Source organism: Mytilus californianus, unplaced genomic scaffold (genome assembly GCF_021869535.1).
Source record: "Mytilus californianus isolate M0D057914Y unplaced genomic scaffold, xbMytCali1.0.p SCAF_8, whole genome shotgun sequence".
NCBI lineage: Eukaryota > Metazoa > Mollusca > Bivalvia > Mytilida > Mytilidae > Mytilus > Mytilus californianus.
The window spans coordinates 47,574,814-47,597,132 of record NW_026262734.1 but is presented as its reverse complement, the minus strand read 5'-3'; the positions used below and the strand labels follow the sequence as shown (position 1 = coordinate 47,597,132).

The following is a 22,319-nucleotide window of genomic DNA, read 5'->3' as shown; positions in this document are numbered from 1 at the left end:
TAGTACTAGAGTAGGAGCAAGGATGTCAATAAAATAAAAAAACAAACAAACAAACAAACAAACAAAATAGCGTTGTAGTCGCGCCATTTGAAACAGTTGTTCCCTTTTCTCTTATAAATGTTTTAACAATAAACATGGACCAGAACCCTGTAAGATAAAGTACATGTAATAGTTCTTATTAATCTCGTTCATGTAGTGATTGTTATTACAAATAACAGTATTATTTTACATATCATCAAATCCCGGCGCAATTGTGGGACATTTTCTGTTGTCTATTGTGTAGGTCCAACTTTTGGGTATATGGTAATAATGCATGTTGTTAATATACTGTGGATTCATTTATTTTCGTGGGTACCAATTTTCGTGGATTGAGGAAAACTTGCTTTTTCGTGGATATTAAATTTCGTGGCTTTTGGCAAAGTCTGCATACATTCCTTTAGAAAATTTGTAATTCGTTGAGCATTTAAATTCGTGGTTCCCCTGTTCCCACGAAATCCACGAAAATTGGTATCCAACGAATATTAATGAATCAACAGTAATCTATTTCTGTTACAAAAATATTTTCAAACCGATTTTCTGTTGAAGAGACAGGAAACTTACACTCGCTGGCTTAACTTGGTATAATTCATACGTAAAGGGGAAAAAATTGATATGGTGTATAAATTTGTCGCACTTATTATAAAAAAAGAAGATGTGGTATAATGGCCATTGAGACATCTCTTCACAAGAGACCAAATGACACAGAAATTAACAACTATAGATCACCGTAAGGCCTTAAAGAATGAGCAAAGCCCATACCGCATTGTCAGCTATAAAAGGCTCCCAAATGACAAATGTAAAACAATTCAAACGAGAAAAATAAAAGCAGAATTTGTTTACAAAAAAATGAACGAAAAACAAATATGTAACATAGTTAATTTGAAGAGATCCATTAGTCAAATATACATCGAAAAGTAATTTAAATAGTGCACATTAAAATAACATTGTTTTATAATTGTTGGCAAATAACACAACAGTTGCTATAATTCAAACAGCTTTTCGCATGTTTATACCGTTTTAAAGAATCAACATCGGACTAAGTATCATCCGTATTATATAAGGATTTCAATTCTATCTTAATATACTTTTTTTTTATTTTTCAGTCAATTTAGACTTTGAATAGTTTATACTTTTAAATCTAACGTGTATTGTATAATTGGATGCATGCATGGTGACATAGGGAGAAGTGTATCATGCTACGAGTGATTGTGTATGTCGCAACTTGGATCTTTGTGTGTATTATGAGAAATGGGGAAAAGGTTCTTTTTTTCTTTTTTATTTTTTTCGTTCTGTAAAATGTTTCACAGAGGAAAGGGGATGGTGCAAAGGTGGGAAAAAACGTATGGTGTAATGCAGAATGGGATATGGTGTCAAAGAAGTGGTATAAGAGGGATAGATACATATTTTTGGTAAGAAAATTTTTTTAAGTACATGTAGCAATTAAATGAATAATATGACTATAATTGTCAATTCTGTAGATTTCAAAGACCTTTCGAAACGGCTGGACTGCAGATATAGCTTACCAAACATGTCAAGAAGCATTAACGACGGCAATTCCATCTGAGGTTTACAGCAATTTTGTTGAGGTGGATGTGGAGAATTTTATACAGTCTTGCGTATCGGATATTGAGGTAGGATAGGTGACATATTTACTGAAATCAAATAAATCGAAAAGACGTTTACACGTCTTTTAATCTCACATAAACAAAATGAACGATTATATGTTATCCAATAAGCAATCAACAGGACACCAGACAAACACTATCATCAATCATACACGACAAATTTGCACGATAATTTGTTTTTTTTTTTTTTTTAAATTGACTGAAAGAAGTGTTAATGTGGAAAATTGTCATTTCTAGTACTCAAAGATCTGTACTTAATGTCTTGTTGTTGTTATAGATGAAGGATGGATATATACCCTGCCACGTCCTGTCTGTGTTTTTGCATGATGTTTTTCTTTGTATCGATCTGATGAGTTCAGTCTTTTTCAACTGTTTTTTAAGTGTTTTTCTTATTTTGTGCTGCTATAACACTGTTCCAGGTTTAGAGGAGTTGAGCGCTCACAAACCTTTTTAACCTCGCAACATTCTGCATGTGTCTGTCATTAATCAAGAGCCTGTTGTTCAGTAGTTGTCGTTGGTTCACGTCTGTCATATTTGTTTTTCGTAAATACTTTTGTTATGAATTAGGCCGTTAGTTTTCTCAATTGAAATGTTTTTATATTTTTCATGTCAGGGCCATTTTTAGCCGACTACATGGTATGGGTTTTTTTCTCGTTTGCACTCATACAACACCTGCTAATTTTTATATTATACTATTTGCAACCAATTAATGTTTGAAGTTTTTCAAATGTTTTATATCAGCGATAGAATATCTTTTGGAATATAATGTCGGATCTCGTGAGTCTTATCATTGTTTGAAAAATAAGGAAATGCGGTATGATCACAAATGAGACAACTATACACATGATCCAAAAGGACCTTCAACAGTGAGCAAAACTAGCAAAGTATAAGCTCGAGTATATTAAAAAGTTTGCAACCCTCTTTTTACAAATGTAAAAATGAATACTTGAAATCACATGATATTTGCTTACATTTAATGAATATATGTTTTGTCTAGCTATTGTCATATGTTCTGTATTTTATCATCATATTATCTACCTAATATTGTTTTAAGCATAAAATACTTCATTAAACTTGTTACTGTTTGTTACAGTGTTTGGCCCTTCTTGCAAAGCAAAGGCAGTTTGAATGGCCTCTGAATTTGGCAATGTTAGCGGAGATATATGTGATGGTGTACGAAGTAGGTCGGGGCCATTGATGTCAAACCCCTTTGTAAAATCTATTCTATAAGTCTTACTTCTAGGTTTGAATGAAGAACAGAAGTGTCAGCGATGGCATGCCTTCTTGGGGTTGAATAGATTGGTTTAAAAAAGAACTCCAAATTAACAACTAGGCTTGGTCTTTTTCATTTTGATCAACTTTATACTTTTGTATCATTTAATAAGAACATAGTCAAAATAAATAAAGATCACCCTGCGATATAATTTTCCCATAAAGATGTCTATTAAACTTTAAAATAAAAGTCGTATTTACAGTTTATTTTTTTTAAAACATTTTTTTAAAACTTTTTAACAGAAATTCATTTTTTTGGAGAAATGTTCTATTCTATATCCTCTACAATGCATCTTCGTTTTTTATTTTATTTTTATAATTGTAATAATCCTTTCCATATTACATGTACCTATCTGTATTTCAATCAAATTTAAATTGACAAAACACCTTAAACCAACGTCTATTGTTCTTTATTTGTAGAAATAGAAGGAATATGCATTTATAAAATGTATGAATAGCAGGAAGACACCCTGTGTCCCACGGGCAATCATTTGTTACTCATACGATACTCTTTCGTCTGAATTTTGCTGGATGATTACTAATTTATATTCCAGTCTGTTAAATACAGTTTATTAGTTAGTGTTATTTGCATTTCAACTAGCTTTCTGAAATTCCTATTTCTCTCAGATCGGCAATTTTTTTTTATTTTGTTGTTGTTACTAGTTTTGTTGTGCTTCGTTCTACATTTTATAGCTTGTTTTATGTTTTCCTGTTTCACCACTGTCCTAGCAAATGGGATTGTGGAGCGTTTACAGACATATGAACTCTAGTCATTAAAACGACTTTTTCGAAAAATATAAACATACGCAATTCTTACGACAGTAAATATGGTAGACATATTTGTCTTGATATTAAGACCTTTTTAGCCGTGTGTTATTTTGGGGGATTAAATTTAAACGACGTTTTACACCTCTGTCACCGCACAATATGTTGACTAATATCATATCATTTTTATTTCGTTTTGCTCATGTGTTTGTAACAATTCCTATTACAATGCTTAAAGGTTTTAAGGACCATAAATAGTGTCTACATTATTGTGTTATTTACTATTTTTCATGAATATGATAAAATAAATAAATACAACTATGCCGATTTTTAAAATGTATTGTTTCTCAGTGATATAAGAGGAAACAAACATAACTTAACAGTACAAAAAAAAGACAAGAATATATATTTCTTTTGATAATTTGCAACATTTTGTACTGTTAGTACATTAAAATTAAAAGATATTTCATTTATATTTACCTGAAGTTAATTAGCTTCATGTTTTTACAATCTAATCTGCCTTAATCCCATGTTTGTACAAGCATTCCTCCTATTCCTACCTGGATTTCTTACATTTTACAAACCGGATTATCAAATGTAGGAATAGCAGGAATAAACCGGACACAGATATATCCAATTATAGACAACAGCAATGATTGTTCAAAACCATATATCTATTCTTAGGCAGTTAACTGTAAAAAAAACCCAATATTTTAGTATTTAAAGAAACCTTATACTCACATTGAAAATTGGTTCCAAATTAATTTCTTAATACGCCAGAACTTGCCAATATTTTCTAATGAGGATCTAAACTTAGACGAATGCCTTACATTATGTCCTGTTATATGATTTGCTAAGTACATTCTCCTTAAGAAATTAACTTTACTATATCTGTTATTATTTCTATTTTCATTATCATTAATATTACTTTAAGCATGTTTATTATTACTACATTATCTATTACCTTTTTAGTTATCTTCGTTTATCATGTTTATTGGTGGGGGCATTTATATTTTACCTTAACAGGCTCTATATATTTCACATTTTGTAAACCGTTTGGTGTATTCTCATATCCAACACATGCTTTATATCTAAACAGGACGTGTATGTAAATAAACTATCATGATCTCGGAGTTTTATTTTTTGTCTTTGTTTTTGTTTGTTTGTTTTTGTTTTGTTTTTTTTGGCAAACGTGAGGTTATATTTAACTCATTAATTTGCGACTAAAACACTTTTTTCAAATCATTTTCTAGATAACTGGGGATACGTCATTTTTAACGGATACTATCAGTGCCATGGCAACAACTATCTTGATGGAAGTTTCAAGAAATGAATCACTTTTTATTATGAACACAACTGATGGTTCACAGACATTACTTAGGCAAATTACAAGCAAATTGTGTATAAACAACTGTAGTCATAACGGCATCTGTATTTCAGGTACATTAGAAAAAACAATTTGTTGTTTAACGGAGTCTAAACTTTGTAGTATAATATATTTTTCTGAATAAAAAGGATGGTATAGACTGGTCCCTTTTCAGATGTATTCTTTAAATATCATTGTGATAGCATGAAATGGTTGAAAATATGTTTTTTCTATTCAATATGATCAGCAAACGTACGAAAAAAAATCATATTGTATTAGTATTGCTGATTTACTTATGGGATGATCCTAAAATCAGACAAAGTAAACAGTTTTGGTGGTTCTTGCAGTTGTCTTACATTCAAGTAGTGTAAGGCACAATTTCAAATACAGTATTACTAGTAAAAATGTATCATAAATAGCTGAAGGATGTTTTCAGAATGTGTTTAACAAGTTACAATATCTTTTTAATTTTTAAAATCACTTTAATTTTGCAAATCACAATTCAAAAGTTTTGTCATCATATCATCCATTTTGTGTCTTTATTTCAAGAAGTATGAGGCACAATTTCAAAAACGGTATGAAATATGTATCATGGACATCTGAATGATGTTTTCAAAATATGTTATTTTTCTTTGTGATTTTTAAAATCATAATCTAAAAATGATAATATCATCCAACCTTGTATATTCTGTTGTTGAATCGCTTCATCTTGTATTAACTGTAGGGGGTTGCGAATGTTCAAATGGATATATTGGAGATGACTGTTCTAAAGATGTTTCACAACCACCTGTTAACATAAGTCTGCCATCTGATGGTTTATGTACCACATCAACTCGTGCATGCAAGAAGACTAACATCTATGGGGATTTTCTTTCAACCGAAATATGGTACAAGATCAGATATTTTAAGGTACTAACTAAGTAAAACTGATTTTCACAAACGAATTTTCCGGTCGGGAAAAGTATGAATCGTCTAGGAATTAGAGAAAGGAGTTTATAAAACAAAAGAGGTGGCGGGATTGCCAATGAGACAAATCTCAACAAAAAACCAAATGACACAGAAATTAACAACTATAGGTCACCGTACGGCCTTAAACAATGAGTATAGTCAGCTATAAAAGGTCATGAAATGATAAATGTAAAACAATTCAAACGAGAAAACTAGCGGCCTTATTTATGTACAAAATAATGAACCAAAAACAAATATGTATCATAACAACAAGAGACAACCACTGAATTACAGGCTCCTGACTTGGGACAGGCACATACAGAATGTGACGGGGTTAAAAATGTTAGTATATATAACGATTTATAATTTTCCCGACTGTAAAATTTGTTTGTGATTATTAGTTTTTACTTATAAGTAGATTTCAATACCGCATTGAACGAAATTCAATTAAAAAGATTTAAAAAGGTCAAATCCTTTGTTACGTATACTTTTCAGTTTTAGAATAATTTAAATGTGCAATGTAAAGCAGGAAAAATGTACTATAGCGGAGTGGCGAATGTTGAAAAAGACGCTTAAATACCTCATGGAATATAAATGTCTATCGATTATTCAACTTCCAATAAATATTTGTCGTTAATATCAAATGTTTGTGCAAGTGACATTAAAAATTACCTTAACTGACGTTACCCAACTGTCTAGGAAAACCGAACTGCTCTTTCGATAGACTTATCTCGTTATTAACCCTTTTTTAAACAAGATTTGAGAACTAAATTGGTTAATGTGGTAACTCTTTAACGTCATACATTATAAGGGCATCTATATTAAGTGTTATATGTAAAGCACAAATTATTTGAAAATAGAGGAAAAAACACCAATTTTATTTTTACCTAGCATTATTACGTATAACTCGTGCAATTAATGTGTATGGTAAGGTGCAACCAAAAAGCCGTCGTATAATACTTCAATCGACCCGATTTACTTTTTGAAGAATATTATTAATAAGCAATATAATAGGTAAAACATCTGCATTTTATCAAAACTTCAATTTCGGATAGTTGTCACACATGAACCGACACTCTTTGGTTTCTAGTTATATGCCCAAAGTGTGTTCGCTCTGTTGGATATTCAAGTAAAAAGAAAATTACACTAGTGCGTTGAAACTGGCTCTGTCTGGTGCCTAGAAAAGGTGTTCTTATGTTTAAGTTAGGAAATACATTACCTACAATTTGTATTTGCTCAAGTTTTAAGAATAGTAGCAGAATCTAGATGTCTGGTGAATATTGCAACAGTGAGACCTGATGATTTACGTATTTATTTTAATGAACTATGTAACGATACGTAAAATAATTCAACCAAATTTAGGTTTCACAGGTCTTGTTTTTAAAGCTACACAAGTTACATTTGTAACAGAATGTTAAATCAGTAGCAGGGCAGAGAAGTAAGCACCAGATATGAAGCAAGTTTTTCCAATTCTTTGTTGGTTGAAAATAATGTTGACTCGGCCAATCAAAATATTTAAGTGTATAATGTGCAAGAAAATGTCTCTAAGAAAGTGAAAACATTACATACTGTGCTGGAATATTTGCAGGCAATGCTCGTATGATATACTAAATAAAGCATGAGAATTTGCTCAAAACACAGTTTATCAATCTGGATGGTTGACCGTTTACTTGGCATAAAGACCAAATTACACAAAGAGTAGTTAAAATTATTGACAAAGACCTTATCCGTGACAAAAAGACTCTATGTGTTATTTTATCAATGCTGATACCAGTATTTCTTACTAAATAGTATTAGAAAGACCTACTGCAATTACTCTAAACTCAAGGCTAAACTTAAGAGGCACTGATTGGATGACATAGTATTTTTTTCTAAACAAGGATAAGATAAATTTGAAAACGTCATTTTTATTGGCGTCGCCTTTAAAGCCGCGAAAAAACATCAAAGCAAAATCGAAAATTGTTTAAAAGCCGACAACAGTAATGTTATTAGCTGTCCGACTTCACATTGTAACCATGAAGAAGCAGGTACCACAATGATATTTTATGCTTTTCATGCTGATACGATGTATGATAGAAAAATGGTGCGGATATAATTTTTATCAAATCAGATTATACTGTGTTCTTGTTCTGGCTGTCCATTTGTACCTGATGCTAAAAATTACAAAATTACGACGTATGTGTTCACACTGGTTCAAATTACAGCTTGAAGGATAACAGACGATTTATCCAAGATCACGCGACTGCTTCGCTTTTTGACCCACTTGTTACCGAAATTCTGCCGATCATTCGTGTTTTGAGTGGATTTATTTCCACTTCAAGTTTTTGTGAAATCAGTAAAAAGTCGGTATGCAACCTTCTTGAAATGAAAGCAAGCATCTTCAGTAATCTTGTAACATTAGCACAAGGTGATGTTGATAGTGCTATAAATAATGATAGGGTGTTTGTTACTGCATTATACGACTTAGCATACAAGTTCAATAAATCGCACAACAATTTGAGTTTGCTATATATATAAAGATAAAAGTGTAATAAAGCTTCCGCCATGTGATTTCATGTTTAGGCAATATACATGTGTAAGGACACTATGGCAAAGCAAAGTTTGGGTGTAGACAAATGTTGCCAGGCCAAATAATGCCACGCCATGTGAGTTTGGTTGGACATTTTCCTTGAACGACAACGACATCATACTCTCTACAAGACCTTGTTTGTTAGTATAAGGGGAAAGCATGTGCAGACAGCATGCGTTATTAAGGAGCAGCGACTCATTTTTTAAACAATATTACGAGAAAAAATTCTCGTAGTTCATGAACATTTCAGTATAACTTACGATCAATTTTAGTCAAAAGATTTCTTGGTAAAAGGGTCGTAAGTGGCCTGTTGCAAGGCACATTTTGTTCCTATAGAATATACCCTCATATTCCAGTGGCAGTCCAAATTTCCTCGACCGTCATCGCGGTCGTCCTCTGTTACATGACCTACCTATTGTGTTTAGTTTTAATGTTGTTTTTTTTTCGTCCTAAACATGCATGACATATTTGATACTGGACGTTAAGAAAGCAACAAGTAATCAATCTATCTTTCTTGCACGAATTTGTGTTTTGTCAAAATGTAGGTAGTTGTAACAATGTCCAGGCCGTATCAGTGATGACACAGATGACATATCGTGAACATTTTTATTGGAACTATTTTTGAAATAAATTGGGGTGTCCCTCGTTCATATCGTATTTGAATCTTAACTTTCTATAATGTTTTCGACGTTTTATTTTGTATATGAAAGCGGTCATGTCTTACTAATTGAATTTTTAATAAACCAATTTGCATTCATTACAGTACCTTCGAATGCAAGTTAATCATAGTTATCATTTCAATAATTCGTGCTTCTTATATCATCTGAAAATTTATCGTGTATTGAGATTATTTAACAGTGTGTATTGTTTTCAAGAAGCTGTGTGACATGTCGAATCCTGGAAAACTGAGACAAAATCTAACCTGCAAATGTTGTTGGATTTTATCAACAATGTATTTCGGAGACTCTTTTGATACCTAAAACATTGTATACTAAAATGTATGTATATCTTGTCTAGAAATGCTATTATTCGAGGTCAAAGATCAAGGTCATTTTGTTGCAGTTATGTATTATGCTTGGAGGAAATTTCCATCAAACGTGTTACCTTTGAAAAAGTTGGATAAAACGTTATTCTTAAGTCATGTCTAATAATGAAACACATCTTAGTCGGAACTTAAGGATGTACTTAGGTGATCAATCATGAGGTTTTGGAATTTGTGTCATATTTTAAGACTCCTTGGTTTTTTTCCTACGATACAGGGTAAAATATTTTGCCCCATAACAGACATTTGTTCTTTTCATATAAAACTTCAATAGCTCATAAAAGGTCATACCAAAATTTAAGCAGATTCTAGATTTATTTTCTTTCGATTTGAGACCCAAATAAAACCAATGCAAATATAAGGTAAAAGTCCGAGTCAGACTTTTCCCGCCATTTTTCAAAACTCAAATATCTCAAAAAGGAGCTCCATAACCTATCAATAATTTTAGCTTATTTTGTTCCTTAACTAATACTCTTCCGACTTATAATATCAATTTTAAATTCTTTTTGATTTTTTAAATTTCATCTAAGGACATCCTTAAGCATTGGTTAATAATACTACTTGTATAAATTATTCAATGAATACTAGTAATCGATTTTAAAAAAATCTGCAGTTTGCTTCTCTAGAAGAAAATAGGATTTTTTTTTAGTTATGGCTTTTGACCATGATGGCACCACCTTTTATATTTACGATACATATTTTCAAAAAGTACACGATTTAAGCTTTCCTATGAGCTATTATAATGCCATGAGTTGTGTAGGTAATTTAAATTTCTAAAATTGTCCTCTCAGCCGCTTCGCTTCTAATAAAATTGAAAAAAAGTTATATCAATTTCCAAAAATAGAATACAGTATGAAACGAGTAATTGTTCTGTACATTTGTCATAATCTAAGTTTCTTGTATGTAACGAAATTTTGTTCCGGGTAGATCCACCCACTAGTTCGAATTCATTATTTTGTTTTGCCAAAAGTCTTTTTCAATCGTATGTTCTTTGTTAGAGGAAAACATATCCTGTTTTAATTGACTGTATTGATCTAGTTTTTGCCAATAACACATGATTTATATTAAAGACAACCTTCATACTGCATTTTAAGCTAAGATAAGGATGAATTATTCAGTCATCTTCTGTAACTTCTTTATAGATCACTTTAGAGTGCTCATGCATTTTAATCAAAAAGACGAATAAGTTTGCGTTAAACCTCGCATCTGATACCTTTCCAGTACCTTTTAAGATGGCGGACAGCAGTAAAAAACGCTGTTCCTTTCCTATTTGACAATTAACTAGTATGCAATGAAACGTTATTCCTATATCATTCACTCAGCACTACTTCTGTTTTTTTCATATTGTAGCTATTTCTTAATTGATTTGACCTTTACATTGTTTTGTTTCGAGCTTTATGTAGACGACAGGTGCGTGTGGCATAATAAAATCTAAGCCTGGTAATGTTGATGAGTTTCATATAAGGATGTGGTTGTAATGAATGTATGTTCTTAATTTTAGGTAGTTGATAATTCTAAATCGTATTCATCGAATTGGGAAGTTAACAAGGCTGAGTATAGGAATATGTTTATGGTTACCGTTGAACTCAATGTTGCAAGAAAAACTCGTGCATCCTCAGGAAATAAGATGGCAGAAGGGTATGAGATCACACTCTCGAACGACGGAACCAATTTTGGGGATGAAGTTACCATCCTTATTTATGACGACGGATGCTTTTCATGCAATCTATCTATGACTTGTGTTTCATTGGTAACTTTTTAATTTTTCGTATACATGTACATTTTTTTGTATGTAAAACCAAGACAAATGTCGCATATTAAAGGAAAAATATCAAACAAATGATGAGAACACCCTGCAAAAATTTTCAACTCAATCATTAACAATGATTATAATGTATAATCGCTGTTTAACAGACTGTCCAATGTGCTTTTATCGAGTTTTAATACTCATCAGTATTTTATTTGCCGGATTTTTTTTCTTTTTTTATACCCGTTCTGTAATGTTCATTACAATTTTGATGTATACATATCCAATTAGTTTTAATTTAAATAGAGCAGCTTGTATACATAGATATAGGAAGATGTGGTATGCATATAATTCTAATATGACGTGCTTATGTCGCTTTGTAAACAACACCGTGATAAAATTCTCGATATATCTATACTTAGCGCAGACTCAGAGATATACATAATAATGGATGTTACAATATACCTCCCTCATAAATCCACATGTATTGGAACCTATTTGCAAACGCTATTCCGATTTTATTGTTTTAAAAATTGCAATTGAAAAAAGACTACAGAACTAACGCTAACGCTCAGGATAAAATTCGAATATCCCGGCCCAGGCCATGTGTAAATTTCCAACAAATCTATGGCTTTCATGAATTATTTCTTAAATGAAAATGGGCCTAACGAATGATTTCAAAACTTAGTGTGATATATAATGAATATTTGATATGATTAATACATTTTATATGAAAAATTGTATTGCAGGAAGTCTGCGAATCGTCCATAGAGAATCAAGAAAATAACAAAGGTAACATATACATTTAAAAAAGTCATGCATGTTATTGTGACTCAAAGAAGGTGTGGGTCATAAGTCAATGAGGCAGCATCGAAACGACGAACATACAGAACATGAAATCTAGCGATCGACATTAGGAATTCAGCAATATATAGATGTGTATGCAATATGTAAGCTGTTTATTTTCCAAAATAATGCACTCAATGAATTTACCAGGGTCTATGAAAAAACTGCCATAAATACCGAAAGGTATAAACACATTTTTAAAAGATATAACTAAACAACTCTACTGATTATTGATTCTAAATAATACCAATAACTTTTATTTTACATTTTTATCTTCCTAAGATAGTAACAAGACCATTATAGCACTAGCTTTATCTTTTGGTGTGATTGGTGTGGTTGCTTGCTTGTTAGCTTTACTATTCTACTTGAAGCACAAAAACAGTGATGAAAAGTAAGTATGTTTTTAAATATTTTTCTCACTTACAATTGGACTTTGCACTGACATTTCGTACGTTTGTTATGGTTTGTTTTCATTACACTTTATTCCAGTAACAAGTAAGGAGATGTGGTATGAATGCTAATGAGACAACTGTCTAAACAGAGTCCAAAAAGCGGGGATATCAGTAATGTTAGACCACCCTACGACTTTCAACAATGAGTAAAACCCATATCGTATAGTCTGTTTATAGTTTGTAATAACCCCCACTAACCCCCTTCATTAATATATGTAAAACAATTAAAAAAAACCTGATCATGATTTATGTCAAAATATTAAACGACAAACAGATGTAATAGACAGCAACCAAGACAACCACTGAATAACAGGCTTCTGACTTGGGGCAGGCCAATGAAGAATGTGGCGAGGTAATTAAACATTTTTGTGAGCGCTTAACCCTCCCATATCCCGGGACAATGATGTAACACTAGTACAACATAAGAAACTAGTGTGAAAACCAGTTGAAAATTGCTTGCATAATCAAAACGTCCCGAGGCACAAAGAATCGACTAACCTAAAGACAACATATACAAAGTACCGATATAAGAGTACATTGAAAGCTAGGTCAAAGCCTCTTTTCTCCCACTTCTGATCATTCATGTTATTGATGTTGATGTCGTTACAAACTGTCGTATTTTTTTAATGTATGTGTTGTTTTTTTCCCTATTATTCATAACTATTTAGCATGTGTCTCCTCTTTAACTGAAGCGAATAGTATGGGTTTATAGAATAAAAAGCATAGGGTAAAACTTGTTTATTGTATTGTGAAGCGACGATTAGTTTATTTTTGAAATTTATAATTCTGTTATAATGTTAAAACAACAATATTGTACGTTGTTCCGTGATATTCACATAACTGACCGTGAGTATTTATTATTTGTACAGGACAAAAGTTGGTGTGTACTCTGGCTGCCAACAAGACAGTGGTAAAGATGTGGACAATGGCATGTTGTCCAATCGGACCAAAACATTTAGAGAAAATACCATAAGCGATCTTAATGTTTACATTGAAGACGGCGGAGAAGCATCAATTGGCAATTTCGGGAAACAGCTACCACCACAAAACCATTTCAAGAACAATTCATAATTTAGCAAAAAAAAAACACCAATTTGACTTAATGTCAATGACATGTTGATTTTTTTTTATGATATATTTTTCTTTTGAAACGTTGAAACGTTGACACCAGTAATTAGAATCTTTTTCTGTTCTATAAACATAATCGTGGTTATTAATAAGTAAATTTCTTTTCATATTTCGCTTATATATGCTGCCCTCGATTGAAAACTTGTTTTTTTGTAATTGCGAACAGTTATTTGGAGCTTATTAAATTCTCCCTCGCCTGCTAGTCAGAATTTAAAGTATGTAAATTCCTTCGTATAAATAAGGCAAAACTCTACTATAGGTTTGGTTGCTCGCAGTAACTTGTTCTTTTCTCTTGCAAACAATGTTTAATAACATAATAATCTAATATAATTTAATAACAATTTGACATTTGCATACAACAAAATTGATCAACACTCATTATATGTAATGAACTTAAACTCTATATGATCCGTTTTCCTAAATATGACAATAAACGGTAAACTGTACGTTGTAGTTACTGTGAGCACCTTCGATGAACTGACAGCTCAACAATTTCTTTACATAATATAACGGAACCCTTCCTTTAAACCGCCAAAGGATTTAACGTGCATATATAACCAATATATCTAAATTCAAAATAACAATAACCCGTTTTACAACTTCTCTAACAGTTTTGAATATATCTATCTATATTTAATGCAGGGGAAATCCCTAAAGTAAAACGAAAAAAAAAACACTTTTCGTTACAATTAGTGCATTACCGGTGCAATGTATACAAGTAAAATAAATATTGTCATATTACGTTATATATAAAAATAAGGAGACAACTATCCACCAAAGTTCAAATGAAGTGCATGTAAGCAATTATAGGCAACCGATACGGCCTTCAACAATGAGAAAACCCCATATCATATAGTCGGTTATAAAAGGCTCCGACATGAAAAATATGAAACAATTGAATTGGGAGAACTAACGGCCTTATTATTTATAACAAAACTATTTGCGAAAAAAAAACAAATATAATGACGGACATGAACTACAGTACGGAAACGTATTAGCGCCACACAACTTTTTTTTTATACTTCTTCCTACGTTTGCGTTATAACGCAAACCTTTGCGAAATAACGCAAACCTTTTGCGTTATAACGCAAACATTTGCGAAATAACGCAAACCTTTGCGATATAACGCAAACATTTGTTTTATCTTATATCTTATTTAAGATTCAAAGGAAGGAGCAGTTATTATTGGAGGAGGCTGCATATATTAAAATTTATCTTCTTTGTACTCATTGCAAAGTAAAATGCTTTACTATTTAACTAATAATGAGCAGGATAATAGATATAAGAAGATGTTGTATGAGTGCCGATGAGAAAACTCTCCATCTAAGTTATAATTGGTAAAAGTAAACCATTATAGGTCAAAGTACGGTCTTCAACACGGAGCATTGACTCACACCGAACATCAAGCTATAAAGTGCCCCCAAAAATGATATACATGATAATACATGTACATATATTACAATGAAAATTGAGTAAATTAAAGTTATACCGAAGAAAAAAAACAACCCTGCTAATATAGCTATAGCCGATTATAAATATACTTCCAAAGTAAGCTCTCGTTTGAGGAATGTGTAAGGTTGGTTAACTACCCTTTTGCAATAAATGAATAAAATGAAGATGTTTTATTAATAAAATTATGTTCTCTTCATTTAAATTGCTACCAAGTTACCACACTAGATTGAAAATTTCATGACTTTTTATCAAAGAATCTTTATCATATTCTGAGATTTTAAAAAACGATTTCTTACATCAGAATTAAAAAAGAAAAAAATCTTTCTTAATAATTCATTTTACAGCAGAAAGACCATTTTGCCTATTTGACTTGACAGTTTTACAATTGTATGACATTATTTTTGCTCGTACTTATCTACTTAATCAATTTTTTTAAAATGTTGGCCTTTCAAATAAAATATGCCTATAACATTTCTATTTTCTTGTTAAATTATATACTTTTCTGATTCCTATGCATGTTTATTATAATGACTTTGCCTTGTATTTATGGTTCTTTTCCTAACTAAATCACAACAGAAATTTAATGACAGACGGACATATATACAAAACTTAAAGAAGAATTGAAATCAAAAGATGTTTGCGTTATAACGCAAAGGTTTGCGTTATTTCGCAAAAGTTTGCGTTATATCGCAAAGGTTTGCGTTATATCGCAAAGATAGGAAGAAAATTATAAAAAAAATAATTGTGTGGCGCTTATACGCTTCTGTATATTTCAACGCATCTTGATAATTCCTCAGAGCACATCAAGAATTCTTTTCTTTTGTCAAAATTTACAACAAAATGCCGCCCGACTAAAATGTATTGTTTTGATTGCGTGCATGTTCATTAAATATAGCAATGCTGCAAACAATAATTTACAAGCGCAACGTTTCCTGACATGTCTGTGTTTTTTTTTTTTTTGGTTTTTTTAGTTGTGTTATTATATTATTGATACCATAGTTTTATATTTTGGTTACATTGTAAATCTTACAGTTGTCATGTTGCAGTGATGTTTATTTAATATGAATTTGTCCTCTCAGTATTTCAATATTAATATGTTTTATTTGATAACAATATTGACGATATCATGTTTTCTTGAATACATGTGAATAGTGATTTTGTGTGTTCTTTCAATTAATCCGTATATACAAAAAACATTGATAACTGTTTTACTAACATGAACCAGTACAGACACAGAGGTTACAAGCTGTATCATCTATTACAGAACACATGAGACTTTGATAACGTCAAAATAAAAAGAGCATATTTTTGTAAATTTCGCAAGGCGAAGTCGCGGTCTTAGCGATGATACAATGCAAATATATATATACGATAACTGCACTTGAATTTTTACTAGATAACATTTTTGTTCGCTACGGAGATTCCGTATATCGTCAAATTATCGGAATTCCAATGGGGACTAACTGTGCACCACTTATTACGGACCTGTTTATGACTAAAATTAGCAAAGACCAATCGAAACAATATCTGAAACAAAAATTTAATAACACTTTTAGATATTTTGATGATATATTGGCTCTCAATAATGACGACTTCAGTATGTACACTAAAGAGATTTATCCTGCTGAACTGACTTTAAATAAAGCTAATACTAACAATGAGCACTGCCCTTTCCTGTATCTTGGTATCTATTATATCTTTAACGGGAAGCTTAATACTAAAATTTACGATAAAAGAGATGATTTTTCAATTCCTATTGTTAATTATCCATTTTGAGATGGTGACGTTCCCTTGTCACCATCTTATAGTGTTTATATATCTCAACTTGTTCGATTCGCTCGTGTATGTAACAACGTATTTGATTTTAACAAAAGAAATCTCTGTATTACTGAAAAAAGTATTACACCAGGGTTTTCGATATCACAAACTTGTCAAAACTTTTACTAAATTTTATCATCGGTACAAGGACATCATTCGTAAATATAAATCAACGTGCAGACATCTTATACGTTCAAGTATTTCACATCCAGTCTGTTATGGTAATATTCTATACAAAGCACAAAAATGTCGTCATTCACCTCAAAAGCTAACCAAACCTTTAAACAGACTTATTCAGAAGGGATATAGTTACGATACTGTTGTCGGGTCATTAAAGATGGCATTTTTTTGGAATTAATATTGATTCACTCATAGGGTCTTTGCATCAGAAATAAACACATTTATTCCATAACCGGTTCTTGGCATGATACGGGTTATGTTCTTCTCATATATTTTATGATGGTATGATACTAAACACTTAACGGGAGGGATTGCGCTTGATTTTCATATGATGAAGACATAATCTTTCAATCAGTTTAATTGAGGTATGGAGCTGGTTGTCAGTAACTGGCAGTAGTCCTTTGTTAGTTTATGTATCATTGTCATTTTGCTTAGTTTCTTCTGTTACCTATATTGATATCGGACTCTGACGTCTTTAAAACTGCGTTTTACTGTGCGTATTGCTGTGTGTTTGTTTATTCTACATTGGCTAGAGGTATAGGGGGGAGGTTGAGATCTCACAAAACATGTTTAACCCCGCCGCATTTTTACGCCTGTCCCAAGTCAGGAGCCTCTGGTCTTTGTTAGTCTTGTAGGTTTTTTTTTAAATTTTGATTCATTTATATGTTGCGGAGTTTAGTGTGACGTCCATTTGCGCTGAACTAGTACACATTTTTGTTTTCCTCCGAACTCGGGATTTTCTCGCTGTGTTGAAGACCCATTGGTGGCCTTGGACTGTTTCCTGCTCTATGGTCGGGTTGTTGTCTCTTTGACACATTCCCCGCTTCCATTCTCAATTTTATCTTTTTTTTAAGTAACAGCTTTTAACTGATTATCGAATCTGGAAATATTACTGATTTATATAGGCTTTATTTCTTCTTCGTTTACCTTAATCAGGCATGTCTTTTGCGGCTGAGAAACAAAAAAATATTCATTTCTAAGGGTTTTATGATGCATTTCTAACTGGTGTTTAGATTAATCGTTCGGGCATCATTTGCATTGTTTACTACTAAACTGAGAGGAATTTGAAATCTTATTTCACAAATTTGAACATAATTATTCTCAAAAACCACATTGCTTAATGGGAGTCAAGATTGGGTCGTCAATTTTAAGATATTGAGATATGTGGTAAATAAAGATAAGTTCATTGAAGAATTATAAAATAAAACATAGATAACCCAGCTTGATTTCAAGAAAAAATCTGTTCAATAATTGTAATGTTTTTAATCTTGGTTGATTTTTATTGAACCTATGACATTTTCTTAAACTGGCGTTTTAATGAAAATATTAGCCACAGTTGTTTTACGTATACAAGAGCTATGATCAACTATATGTTAGCAGAATTATTTCATTTAAAATTGAATGTTTGTACTTTATTACAAAAAAAGTCAAATCGTGAATGGGGAATTTGTAGATCTTTATTGAGCAGATTAACTAGTGTAAGATATTGTCATTTTTCTAGCATTTTTATATTAGTCGACCTCGTGCTGAATTTTAGAATATAAACAATGAACCTAAAACGTATGATTTACCGTACTTATTAAAAAAAAAGCGTTAAAAACTGGTTCCTGAAAGTGTGCCGTCTCATATTTTTCAGGAAAATCACATTCCAAAGTTCGGTGATGAAAAGTGCATCTCCTGCTAAATTCCAATCTCAGATCGACAATATTCAGGCAAAAATGAATATTTCGTCCAGTTTCATAAAAAATCGACAAACTTTCTTTTGAATTTGATTTGATTTGTAATCCTGCGGTTTCATAAAATTTCCGATTTGAAGTCTTGTTTCAAAATTCCGTCATTACGAAGTTATCATAACAAAACCAGTAAATCGTACAGTTGAACGTTTATTATCGCATTATGTTTCTCTCTCACTGTTAATGACGTCTTTATACCAAATCTATTAGATGTTGGGTGTGTACTGATTGCTATTTTAGTCTTAGATATTTTGTTTGTCCCTTTTGCTTTTAACTGTTAAACTCAGTTCTAAGTTAGAAGTGTCAGAATCAGTTTGAGCGTAAAATTGTCAAAAACTGCTCTTAGACCTGTCAGTTCTACGACAGAAAAGTCCAAATCTGTTACAGGGTAGAACTGTCAGAATATGTTCTAGAGTAGAACGCTCCTAATTGACGTTATTTATAGTAGCCCTCTGGTCGTATTTGGAAACGGGACAATGCGCTTGATTTTTCCTGAAAGCAATATTTTTTTTTTCAAAATGATTAAATTATAATAATATTTACGGTCTACAGGTGCGGATCCAGGATTTTAAGTTAGGGGGCGCAAACTTAAATTTTCGCCGAGCGGAGCGAGGGCAAATTTTTTTTTTTGAGGTAAAATTATCGAAATATTCTTTATTAAGCTGAGGACAACCCATGCTTTGCAAATTTTAGGAGGGGAGCACGCCCGCCACGCCCCCTCCTGAATCCGCCCCTGGGCTAGGAAGTATGTCAATACTGTATTTCTCATCAACACTATTTCTATTATTTCCGCAATAATTATAAAAAATACTAGTTTTATCATTAGAATAAACACGTTTATACAGGTCGTTGGTCAATGTGGGGACGTTTATTACAGGTAAAATATTACAGCGACAATATCCATTTTATCGGATAATGATGGGATACAAACATTATGATGTTTTGCAATGTTTAGTATCATTATTATGTATATTTGTGCATGCGCTAGTTCATCTAAATACTAAATATTTAATCGTCAAAAGTAATAACGATTCCACACAATTTTTTGTTTGAAATTATATAGATTTTTTTTTTAATCCAAATAAGACAAATTAATATAGGAAAACTTATAAAACAAATCAAATAAGATACATAACTATATAGAGCTGCCTAAAGCAATTTAAGGATTAGAAACTGTCAGGATATGTTCTGGAGTATTACTGTCAGAATCTTTTCCAGAACAGACCAGTTTGAATAAGATCTAGGGTGGAACTGTCCAACACTATTCTTGGGTAGAAGTGTCCAATACTATTCTAGGGAAGAACTGTCAAACACTTGTTTCAGGGTGCATACACTATCGAACTGTCCAAAAATGTCTATATTAGAACTGTCCAAAAATGACTATGTTAGAACTGTCCAAAAATGTCTATGTTAGAACCGTCCAAAAATGTCTATGTTAGAACTGTCCAAAATGTCTATGTTAGAACCGTTCAAAAATGTCTATGTTAGAACTGTCCAAAAACGTCTATGTTAGAACCGTCCAAAAATGTCTATGTTAGAACTGTCCAAAAATGTCTATGTAAGAACTGTCCAAAAATGTCTATGTTAGAACCGTCCAAAAATGTCTATGTTAGAACTGTCCGAAAATGTCTATGTTAGAACTGTCCAAAACTTGTTTCAGGGTACATACAATATCGAACTGTCCAAAAATGTCTATGTTAGAACTGTCCAAAAATGTCTATGTTAGAACTGTCCAAAAATCTCTATGTTAGAACCGTCCAAAAATGTCTATGTTAGAACCGTCCAAAAATGTCTATGTTAGAACCGTCCAAAAATGTCTTTGCTAGAACTGTCCAAAAATGTCTATGTTAGAACTGTCCAAAAATTTCTATGTTAGAACTGTCTAATACTTTTCTAGTGTACAACCACTTCTGTCAAGAACTGTTCTACACACTGTTCCTTTTAAGGATGTTTACTCCTCTGTTTCAAAATAACAAGCTATTTAAAATACCATTATAAATTGATAGTTTATAAGTAACGGTATTTAAAAAGCAGAAAAAATTATAAGTCTGTGTCTTTGTATTTAAGATATAATCATTTGAAAATTTGGCGGGAAATGATTCTCTCTAGACTTTTCATACATTTATCATTGGCTCCTTTTTTCTCTAAAAAAAATGAAAAAAAAACATGGAATTTTATAAGATTTTCAAAAATGGCCTTTAAAAACTATATGTTAAAAATTTATAAAAAGAAAAGTAGAGGGTTAGCGGGGAAAATTTGTATTGGCACTAGATGGATAAAACAAGAGGATTCCGAATATCTGACAAAAAGTCTTAAACAAGAGTAGCGAACATCCTTAAGAGAGGTTAGAACTGATCATGATCCTAAGTGTATTGTTACCCCTTTCTATTTATTTTGAAAAACTACATATTCCTTAAATGATCAGGTTAATGTTTTGTTACAACGAATATATTTCTGTTATGTATCATTTTAAAGATATTAAGAAAATGTGTAATGATTGCCAATGAGACAACCTTCCATCAGAGACCACATCACGTAAAAGTGTTTGTCTATTTTAAAAACAGATCAATAAAAACGTCATTCTCTGCACAACATATTGGCTATATCAAAGTTGTGTCCTTGTATCATTCTCGATGTTTCATTAGACTTAACACAATGTAAGACTGTAGAAAATTCAGTTCAAGTATGTTCTTCCCTTAACTTGTTTTGACGATGACTGTTCCACTACTGTACCGATCTTTATCTGTTGATGAAGTTAGATTTTCTATATTTTGCTATTTTTTGTATTAACGTTTTCTTGAAGTGATAAAGGAGTCTGAATGATTAAAATGTCTCAATAAATGGAGGGAAAAAGTGTCTAGGCATTAACGAATGGCTACTGATATACAATAATCCGTCTTTTTCAAAATTAAAAACTAAATTCAATTCAAATGAATTACAAAGCTGGCTGGCACAATGAATAATTTGAATATTTCTGAATGTTAAATTAGTGGTGAGGGTATATGTCAATATAAAACTAATAGTATGTTGGACGACGACAACACATGACAAAAAACACTCTTTATGATCATTTTCATTGAAATTTACACACAAAATATATAAATGAATCACCACAAACCTCACTTTAACCGTGTAGATATACTGCATTGCTTTTTGAAGGGTAAACAATGAATGTTATGTAAGTTGTTTTTATTATGTGTTCGTACCAAGTAAAGATCCTGCGATAAACTGCGAGCTAGGAAAGAAAGACGGAATTGTAACTATGTTAGTTAGAAATATATTGTTTGTCATCTGTTGTAGCAAATTAGTTAACACTGCGTGAATGCTATTACATTTT

General features: G+C 31.8%; 1 protein-coding gene and 1 long non-coding RNA gene across 3 annotated transcripts in view; both read left to right on the top strand.

Annotated features, from left to right (window-relative positions):
- LOC127712586 (von Willebrand factor D and EGF domain-containing protein-like) overlaps positions 1 to 14,772 on the top strand; it is a 38,031-nt gene extending 23,259 nt beyond the window's left edge. For both annotated transcript variants that reach the window (XM_052219099.1, XM_052219100.1), the window contains 7 exons: positions 1,518 to 1,670; positions 4,955 to 5,141; positions 5,792 to 5,976; positions 11,128 to 11,376; positions 12,123 to 12,165; positions 12,502 to 12,610; positions 13,541 to 14,772. In XM_052219099.1, the coding sequence (XP_052075059.1) occupies positions 1,518 to 1,670; positions 4,955 to 5,141; positions 5,792 to 5,976; positions 11,128 to 11,376; positions 12,123 to 12,165; positions 12,502 to 12,610; positions 13,541 to 13,742 (1,128 nt within the window). In that variant the 3' untranslated portion in view covers positions 13,743 to 14,772. The remainder of the gene's footprint in view (positions 1 to 1,517; positions 1,671 to 4,954; positions 5,142 to 5,791; positions 5,977 to 11,127; positions 11,377 to 12,122; positions 12,166 to 12,501; positions 12,611 to 13,540) is intronic.
- An 8-nt stretch (positions 14,773 to 14,780) lies between these two features.
- Positions 14,781 to 16,406, top strand: LOC127712589 (uncharacterized). Its single transcript, XR_007987174.1, has 2 exons — positions 14,781 to 15,906; positions 15,947 to 16,406. It is a non-coding gene; the product is annotated as an uncharacterized LOC127712589 (long non-coding RNA).
- The last annotated feature ends 5,913 nt before the right edge of the window (positions 16,407 to 22,319 follow it).